Here is a 10564-nt window from a genome sequence, read left to right on the forward strand (position 1 = left end):
TCTCCACCACCTCCTCCTCTCGTTCTCCCTCTCCTCCTCCTCAACACAGCTGGTGCACTACTAACCCCTCCTTTGGGATTGGTAACACAGTGTCGCTACCTCGTCCGCTTAGAACAGTCCAAACATTGCCTTGCACAGGACCCACACCCAAACACCTGTCATCTCGAGTTTATTCCCTTCACTACGCAAATACCAACGCTACTTACGCAATATCCACGCTACTTACGCAAATATCCACACTACTTACGCAAATATCCACGCTACTTACGCAAATATCCACACTACTTACTCAAATATCCACGCTAGTTACGCAATATCCAAGCTACCAACGCAAATACCCACTACGCTACTTACGCAAATATCCATGCTACTTATGCAAATATCCACGCTACTTACGCAAATACCCACGCTACTTACGCAAATACCCACTACGCTACTTAAGCAAATATCCACGCTAAGTACGCAGATATCCACGCATCTTACTCAAAATTACTAGATCAAGCACTGTCCTTCTAATATATCTTATTCACAGTACCCAGGAGCAAATACATGGTAGGTGGTAGGTAGGTAGTTAGGTGGGTGGTAGGTAGGTAGGTAGGCAGGTAGGTAGGTAAGCCGGTAGGTAAACAGGTAAATACGTAAGCAGGAAGGCAGGTAGATTGGGAGGTACGGAGGGAGAGAAGTACATGTAGGTATGTAGGTAGGTAGATAGGCAGGTAAGTAGGTAGATAATTGAGTAGGAAGATAGGTAAGTAGGTAGATAGGTACGTGGATTGGAAGGGAAGTAAGTAGGTAAAGAGGGAGATATTCATGAAGGCATATGGGTAAATAGGTAAGTAGGCAGATGGTAGAGGCATTTAGGCAGGTAGTTAGACAGATAGGCAGGTTGGTAGGTAGACAGGCAGGTAAGCAGGTAGGTGTTAAGGTAAGTGAGTAGGTAGATAGGTAGATAGTTAGGTAAGTAGGAACTGACCTAGCTATGTAGGTTGGTGAGTCAGCAGACAGGTAGCAAGGATAGGTGTGTAGGGAGGTGGAGAGGTAGCTGGGTAGGTAACTAAGTAGGTGGAAGGAAGGAGGGGAGGTACGTTGAGATGTAGGTAGGTAGGCATGTAGGTAGACGGAAGTAGGCAGGTAAGTAGGTAGGTGGGAGGTTGGAGTGAGGTTGGAGAAGTATGATGGGAGAGAAGGGTGGTGGGGAGGGGGAGATGTGATGGTGTTTGGAGTGGGGTTCGAAGGTTGACGGGAGAGGAGGGTAATGGGGAGAGGGAGAGGAGGGAGGTGGGGAGGGCAAGAGGAAGGTGATGGTGAGGGGGGGCAGGAGGTGGTGGGGAGGGGGAGAGGAGGGGGTGGGGAAGGGGGAGAGGAGGGAGGTGGGGGAAAGATAATGACTTGCTAGTGGGTAAGAAAGTGTGGAGAGAGAGAGAGAGAGAAACAACACTTAACAACAACAATGACATCATGCTTTCTAAGGATCCAGTTACAGTGTTTAAATATGGCTGCTCAGACTAAGAACTGCATCCTTATTTTTCAACCATCCTGTAATAGTAGTAGTAGTAGTAGTATAGTAATAGAAGTAGTAGTAGTAATAGTAGTAGTAGTAGTAGTGGTAGTAGCAGTAGTAATAGCAGTAGCTGTAGCCCCAGGTTCATCTGAAATGTGAACCCGGTGGACTGAAGGCTGAAGTTGTTCTCATCCTTCAGTCCAACATCCTTCTTTTTCGGGGATAGGGAGGCAGGTGAGGGATGTTTGTATAACCAGGCAGTTGAGCCGCCAATTATATCAGTGCCACCACGTGAAGGCGTCCCTCCAGCAATATCCTTCATCAAATCAAAACTATACTTATTTCACAATGACTAGGCATAAAATTACCATCGTTCCATCTTGAAAACTGTTTAGCAAGAGATTAAGGTATGAATATTATGATAATCACGAAGAGGTCTTCGAGAGAGGTGAAGTCAGTGAATGTACAGGGAGATTGGATGATGAGGAAATGGAAAATGTGAGTACGTTTAAGTACTTGGGTAGTGTCATGAATAAGGATGGAAGTTTGGAGGGTGAAGTGCTTGAACGGGTACAACAAGGAAGAAAGGTTGCCGGTTCCTTAAAGGCAGTGATATGAAAAGGAAGTGAGCATGGAAGTGAAAAAGTTACTACATGACAGTATTGTGATACCAACTCTGACGTATGGAAGTGAAGCTTGGACGTTGTTGGAGGGACACAAGTCAAGAGTGAGAGTACTGGAAATGAGTTATTTGAGAGGAGCCTGTGGAGTCACATGCAGAGACAGACTGACAAATGAGGATGTGAAGGAGCGTTGTGGTGTGGATGTGGATGTGCTTGGAAGCATTAGGAGAAACACACTGAGGTGGTTTGGCCATGTGGAGATGATGAAGAATGAGAGACTGACGAGGAGAGTGTATGTGAGTGAGGTGGAGGGGGAGAGCTGGAGGGGAAGTACAAGGATGAGATGGAGGGATGGAGTGGAGAGGTATATGAGAGAAGGGGGTGTGAACTGGGAGCAGGGCAGGAAATGGCGGGGGGCAGGGCGACGTGGAGGCAATTTGTCTGTGGCCACCCCGTATAAGGGATTAAGGCGTCTGGCAATAGATAGACAGATAGACGAAGAGGTGCTAGGGAAAGGATGCTGAACTGCTACACTTGGAAAAAACAAATACCTGAATGACCGAGTACTCACCTTGGTACGACACGAAGTTCTGTCGATTCGTCTGTTTCACTCGCCTCGGACACTCATAGATATTATTTGTCACTCACTGGGATTTCATTCTTCCGGTTCTTACGCACAAATCGCCAACAGAACGCCAAAACCAGCGCTAAAACACCACAAAACCAGAGAAACAAATACTTCTCCCCTCGTAATCGCATCAGTGAGTGAGGTAGATTTGCCGGATGAAAAGGCGCTAGTTTGTCGCTACGTGCACAAAACCCCATAAACCGCTAGAAATCATACTCCTATCTCTTCAGTATTGCTAGAGATGGACAAAATCGATAGTGTTTAGCTAAATCTGGCTTTGAAGACCCGTAAACACCAGAAAATCCAGTGAAAAAACGCTAAAATGGCACCCTTGTTTAGATGGTTGGCGGGCTTTTGACGTCACGGGAACAACCACCATTACCTCATTCCGTCCATCATTTTCGTTTTAATAGTGCCACCAATAGAAAGTTTTAACCAGCTTCTCTATCTGTCTATCTATCTATCTATTTATATTGCCACACGTCTCAATCCTGCAAGGGGTGGTCACAAACAAATCGCCTCCTAGTCGCCCTGTTATTTGACGGCCCTCATTCCAATTCACACACCCTTCTCTCCTATGATCTTTCTATTTCTCTATCTCATCCTTGGTCTTCCCTTCCTCCTCTCCCCCTCCACCTCACTTACACCCTTCTAGTCAGCCTCTCATCCTTCATGACCTCCACATGACCAGCTTAACAGACGGATATAAACTGTTGGGTCACACACACACACACACACACACACACACACACACACACACACACACACACACACACACACACTGTCTAATACTGTCTAAGTGAGGGGAGACCGCTCAGAATATCTCAAAATCGGTCAGTTTTGTTTTGTTTTTTTTTAATATTCTAATCTAGTCACAATTCCTAGCAGCTACTCTAAGCATTCCTAGATCATACACTAGTTATACATTAAGCACATGCATCATACATATTAATCTAAATGTAATAGCAAGGTTGTAGGAAGAAAAATATATATATAAAATAAAAAACATTATTTGTGTATAGGTGGTGGTGTGGAGATGGCAGTGTGAAGAGCATCTTGAGAATGGAATAATTTAAGTGGTGCTTCTGTGGTGGCGGCGGTGTTGTGGTAGAGGTTGTGGTGTGGTGGTGACAGTGGTGGTAGTGGTGTTATGTTTATGTGGTGGTGGCGTGGTCGTGACGTGATGCGGAGGTGGTATTGGTGCGGTGGTGTGATGAGCTGTTTGTGTGGTGGTGGTGGTGTTGGTGGTGATGGTGTAGTTGTATGATGATGATGTGGTTGTGGTGGTGGTAGGCGTTGTAGTGTGGTGGTGATGTGATGTGGAGGTGGTAGTGGTGTGGTGGTGTGACTTGTTGTTAGTGTGGTGAGTGTGGTGTTATGTTGTTTATGTAGTAGTGGTGTTATGAGGGTTGTGTGGTGATGGTGGTATGCTATGGTGATGATGGTGTGATGTTGGTGTAGGTGGTGACAGTGGTGTGGTGTGGGATCAAAGAAAAATAAGTAGGTAAAAAAAATATACGTAGGGCACCATTTCAAGGATTATAAGAGGCTTCGCAACACTTTTATCTCAGCTACTTATTTCCCAATTTTTCACTGCACTTTCCCTTATGTAAGTTCGGTATCGGTATATTTCGGTAACATGGAAGAGGATTACTAACGCGTGATTCGAGCATAAAATAATAATAATAATAATAATAATAATAATAATAATAATAATAATAATAATAATAAATCGCGAAGGAAGAAATGTAGCGAAGTCTCCAAAACCAACTATATATACGGCATTTCGAAAGAGATTGATTCGTATTTTTAAAAGAATTTTTTTTTCCTCGCTTGTGTGTGTGTGTGTGTGTGTGTGTGTGTGTGTGTGTGTGTGTGTGTGTGTGTGTGTGTGTGCGTGAGAGAAAATGATGATGCGTCGTCCGGATAGTCTGGAAAGGAAAAATTACTCAAGAAGTTTGTTTTTCTCTCAGGTAAATATCACAGACACCTGAGTTTGGCGATTTTAAAAGTAAATCTTATTAAAACTTTCTATCGACGGGGCGGGGCGGGGCGGGGCGATGCTGGGGGGAGCTCTTAACCCTTTCCTTACGATGACGTCTTTTTGTTTCATCCTTGGTGCTGGAGAGGGGCGCCTTCACGTGGTGGCACTGATATTACTGGGTTGTGGAGCTGCCCTGCATACAAACGTCCCTCACCTCTCCCTATCCCCCCAAATAGTATGGTGGACTGAAGGAGGAAGGTAACTTAAGCCTGCAGTCCACTGGGTTCATATTTCAGATGAACCTGAGACTACAAGTGCTACTCCTGCTACTATTACTACTACTACTACTACTACTACTACTACTACTACTGCCAATAATAATATACTCCTTTCACCTGAACTTGGCCCAGGTTTTCGTCCTTTTGCAGCTTATTTCACGTAGCTCAGGGTCAGAATAAGAAAGTGCTACGGCTCTACACCCTGCCCATAGCACTTCCTCGTGACTAGCACCATATTTGAGTGCAACTCTATTACCTCTGGATTCAAGATGGAGAGATGCCAATTTTAGACCAAGTTCGAGTAAAACGAGTATAGCAACAGACCCTCTCAGACCATACAGGTAAGAAGGAGTCATAGGAACTTGGAACTAAGTAAATACACTTTTAATACACCTTACAAAGACGTAGGAGGTGGCTTCTGTATTTCTGTTCTCCTTCCTTTGCCTTACAGTATACTTAGAGGGTCCGAGAGTTCAATAAGGCGAAGGTCTTACCCCAGTATTATGTGTCTGTCTTTCTGCTCTTGACGCAAATGTTATGAAAATGGGGGCTGGTGGGGTCTGGTGGGGTTTGGTAGGGTCTGGTTAGGTTTGCTTGGATCTTTCTGGGTCTAGTTAGGTCTGGAGGGGTCTGGTAGGGTCTAGTGGGGTTTGGTGGTGTCTGGTGGGGTTTACTTGAGTCTGGTGCGGTCTGGTGGGGTCTTGTGAGATCTGGTGGGGTCTGGTTGGGTCTGGTGGGGTCTGGTTGGGTATGGTTGGGTATGATGGGGTCTGCTTGAGTCTGGCAGGGTCTGGTGGGGTCTGGTAGGGTCTGGTGGGGTCTGGTGGGGTTTGATGGGGTCTGGTGGGGTCTAGTGGGGTATGGTGAGGTTTGCTTGGGTCTGGTAGGGTCTGGTGGGGTCTGGCAGGGTTTGGTGGGGTCTGGCAGGGTCTGGTGGAGTCTGGTGAGGTTTGCTTGGGTCTGGTAGGGTCTGGTGAAGTTTGCCTGGGTCTGGTGGGGTCTGGTGGGGTTTGGTAGGGTCTGGCAGGGTCTGGTGGGGTCTGGTGGGGTCTGGTGGGGTCTGGTGGAGAAGTCTTGGGCGAACGATGCGGTCTGTATCGATATCTTGAGAGGCCTTTCATTTCCGGTCTTTATTTTCCAGTAAGACTCTCGAACATGGCTTCTTTACCTCTTCAGCCCGAGGATGTCTTCATCATCATTATCATCATCATCATCAGCAGCAGCAGCAGCAGCATCTTATTATTATTATTATTATTATTATTATTATTATTATTATTATTATTATTGTAATTTTTACTACCGCTACTACTACTGCTGCTACTACCACTGCCACTAGTACTACTACTACTACTACTACTACTACTATTACTATTACTACTGCTTTCCACAATGGAGGGGTCAGATCTAGCCTTCATCAGCCCCTTCATTACGAGGCGGCTTTCGTAAGTAAAAAATCAAATATATAAATAAATAAATCGTTCGCAGCAGGAGAGGAAATCAGGGAAAAAACCTCTACATAGAATGGAATATTTTGCCTTCGTCTGCAAATCCGGCACCTTCTTTTTTTTAATGCAAGGAAGAAGGAACCAAAGGCCAGAAAACCGTGAGTGTTCCCTTCAAGAAAAAAATAATAATAATAATAATACAGAGGCTTAGAATAAATCATCCTTGGTCTTCAAAATCAGAGTTTGTGGATCCACCTCTTGATATAAAGACACCAACGAAGGCAGTCAGAGAGCGAATACCTCCGCCAAGGGGGTCAAAGTTCAAGGTTAAATTGGGGGAAGTTCTGACTTTTTCCTTGACAAAAGCCTAAGAATATGGGTCAAAAAATGAGTAATCAACCTTTACGTAATATTATGGTATTTGTCCCACGTCTACATCTTATTTAATTTCTTGAGACATGCATAAGTTAGTGGTCTTCGTTTCTCTTTCTTTCTCTCTTTATTTATTTACTTATTTAATTATTTGGATTTAAAATTACTTGAAGACAGGAAACACTGCTAAGGAGGTAGATGATGTCACTGAGATTATAGTTCCCTTAATAATCTCAGCTGAAAAAAAAATCAGTAATTCTTTTCAGCTCAGTGGATGGCCAAGTGTAGTCAGATTCGAGAGAAATGACTATACTCTTTTCACCTTAACTTGGCCCAGATTTTCGTCCTTTTGCAGCTTAATTCACGTAGGCCAGCAGCGGAGAGACAGACAGACAGACAGACAGAGAGAAGAGGATACAACTATATATATATCCTTTCCATAGCACTTTTTCGTGACTAGCATCAACTAACGCTAATCTCTCGTCATAGCTTAGCACGTAAATTGAGATGGCAATTTTAGATTGTTAGATTACCTGTCTATCTATCTATTGCCAGACGCCTTAATCCCGTAAGGGGTGGCCACAAACAAATCGCCTTCATGTCACCCTGTCCCCCTTGCCTACCTGATAAATAAAGCGCAATAGGAAATCAAAGAATAATATTTGTGTTGTAAGAGGAGCGAATTAAGGCACGAACTATGCTGCTTTTAAATGCTAATCCCTCCCCTCACCCCCTCAAAAAAAAAAAAAAAAAATAGTTGAGCACTTTTTTCCACATCCAAAAAACGCAATAACGTAACCACGCCTCCCACCATTACCATTCAGGGTCGTTTACACCATCATTGAGAGGACTAGGAAGTATGATCATAAAGACAGGGATGATTTTCTCCACACACACACACACACACACACAGAAAGAGACAGACAGGCAGACAGAGACAGAGACAAACACAGTAACACAGACAGAGACAGCGAAAAGGACATGCAAACGTTCTCAAATGAAACGTTGCCATAAAAACGTTTAATAGTGGAGCTCCGTATCATGCTACACCTGGCATGGGCGGCGAGAAATTCGTCCAGGTATGGGGGCTTTGTGTATATATTTTTTTCTTTTTTTTTTCTTTTTCTTTTTTGCATAATGGGTACTGTGGAGGGTTTCATTGAGGGGTAACGAGGTGCAGGGTAATTTCAGTTGGCCATAATAGATACATTACGTGGCTTCATTTACCCGTGCAACTGCAACCCCGTCCCCTGCAACACACACACACACACACACACACACACACGCATTACCACTCTCTGTTATAGTATCTGATTCTTTTTAATCTCTCTCTCTCTCTCTCTCTCTCTCTCTCTCTCTGTTTTACTTTTTTATGCAAGGAAGAAGGAACCAAAGGCCAGGAGCGAGAAAATTGTTTCCTCCAGAAAAGAAAAAAAACAAGATAACAGAGAGCCAAATTCAAGATCCGTTCATTTTGAGATGCCTGATGTGTGTGTGTGTGTGTGTGTGTGTGTGTGTGTGTGTGTGTGTGTGTGTGTGTGTGTGTGTGTGTGTGTGTGTGTGTGTGTGTGTGTGTGTGTGTTTTATTTTTCGAGTAGTTGTCATTTTCTGAACGTTTCCTACATTCCTTTTTTTTTTTTTTTTTTTGAAGATATCAGATTTAAAATAAACTTGAAATTATTAATGGAATCAGATCTTGTTCAGTGCGTTTGGAATTTTTGAAGTTTTATCAATACATATTATTCATCTATTAGTTTATATATCTCAGTGTAATGAAGAACTATGAATAACTTGATAATCCTTGGTGTATAGTGTATAGTGATATTTCTTCCTTTCATATTATTATTTCCAGTCTCCACTCCTTCCTTGGTGTCATCTCTCTCTCTCTCCCTCTCTCTCTCTCTCTCTCTCTCTCTCTCTCTCTCTCTCTCTCTCTCTAGTAAATAACACAGCAAACACGTCACCAATAAAGAACTATAAACACAGGTAAACACATAATTAAGGTGATTTAATTATGTTTATTTTGTAAGATAATTAAATATACTTGCTCTAAAGGAAGACAAGATAATGAGGGATATTATTAGTCTTTTTATCAATTATTAAATATTTTATTGCTCCCTCAGAGGCGTAGGAACCCGTGGCTAGGCTCTCAATTTAGTCATCTAGAGAGGGTGATCGTACTTGCCAATTAACCAGTCACTGTCCCATTAACCAGTCACCCTCCCATTATCCAGTCACCCTCCCATTATCCAGTCACTCTCCCATTAACCAGTCACTCTACCATTAACCAGTCACTCTCCCATTAACCAGTCACTCTCCCATTATCCAGTCACTCTCCCATTAACCAGTCACTGTCTCACTATTCAGTCACCCTCCCATTAACCAGTCACTCTCCCATTATCCAGTCACCTCCCATTAACCAGTCACCTCCCATTAACCAGTCACTCTCCCATTAACCAGTCACTCGCCCATTAACCAGTCACTCTCCCATTATCCAGTCACCTCCCATTAACCAGTCACCTCCCATTAACCAGTCACCTCCCATTAACCAGGCACTCTCCCATTAACCAGTCACCTCCCATTAACCAGGCACTCTCCCATTAACCAGTCACTCTCCCATTAACCAGTCACCCTCCCATTAACCAGTCACTCTCCCATTAACCAGTCACCTCCCATTAACCAGGCACTCTCCCATTAACCAGTCACCTCCCATTAACCAGTCACTCTCCCATTAACCAGTCACTCTCCCATTAACCAGTCACCCTCCCATTAACCAGTCACTCTCCCATTAACCAGTCACTCTCCCATTAACCAGTCACCCTCCCATTAACCAGGCACTCTCCCATTAACCAGTCACCCTCCCATTAACCAGTCACTCTCCCATTAACCAGTCACTCTCCCATTAACCAGTCACCCTCCCATTAACCAGTCACTCTCCCATTAACCAGTCACTCTCCCATTAACCAGTCACCCTCCCATTAACCAGTCACCCTCCCATTAACCAGTCACTCGCCCATTAACCAGTCACTCGTCCATTAACCAGTCACCCTCCCATTAACCAGTCACTCGCCCATTAACCAGTCACTCGCCCATTAACCAGTCACTCTCCCATTAACCAGTCACTCGCCCATTAACCAGTCACCCTCCCATTAACCAGTCACTCTCCCATTAACCAGTCACTCGCCCCTCTGCTAATGGCCCAACTGTCTTATATTTTCCGCCTGTCTGTATGGGGAAGGATAATGTGGTATTAAAGGTGCGTTGCTGCTGTGTGTGTGTGTGTGTGTGTGTGTGTGTGTGTGTGTGTGTGTGTGTGTAATAGTTGTAGTAGAAGCAGTAGTAGTAGTAATAGTAGTAGTAATTGTTGTTGTTGTTAGTGGTGGTGGTGGTGGTGTTGTGCTACTCTTGTCTTCCTAATGGAACGGACCCATCAACTGCAAGCAAGCAACCATCACCGCAGGGGTGTCGTGTGAGCTGAACTGATGTTGCTTCGCTGTGGTGAGGTGCGGAGATTTGAGTGAAGATTTGGTTCCTGGGTGGACGTTGCATTTGCGTCTCCGCACCCAGTTAGCAGAGGCACCACAGTAGGCTCCGCTTCACCCCGTTGTTTGCCTATATGGTTACTACCCAGCGTTATATATTGTTTCCTGAGTTAGAGGAAGCCCTCGTTAACCCCTCCACTATAAGAGGTCTTTCACTAGTTGAAGAGAGAAAGAGAGAGAGAGAGAGAGAT

The 10564-nt window shown here is 44.3% G+C and overlaps 1 protein-coding gene across 1 annotated transcript in view; it reads right to left on the reverse strand.

Annotated features, from left to right (window-relative positions):
- The window catches only part of LOC145416494 (cell adhesion molecule Dscam2-like), a 171194-nt gene that overhangs the window by 124363 nt on the left and 36267 nt on the right, over positions 1-10564 (reverse strand). The window contains exon 2 of the mRNA XM_080285451.1: positions 5689-6087. Coding sequence (XP_080141577.1) covers positions 5689-6087 — 399 coding nt within the window. The remainder of the gene's footprint in view (positions 1-5688; positions 6088-10564) is intronic.

Source organism: Coenobita brevimanus, chromosome 106 (genome assembly GCF_032717465.1).
Source record: "Coenobita brevimanus isolate Jiangsu-jjx chromosome 106, ASM3271746v2, whole genome shotgun sequence".
Classification (NCBI taxonomy): Eukaryota; Metazoa; Arthropoda; class Malacostraca; order Decapoda; family Coenobitidae; genus Coenobita; species Coenobita brevimanus.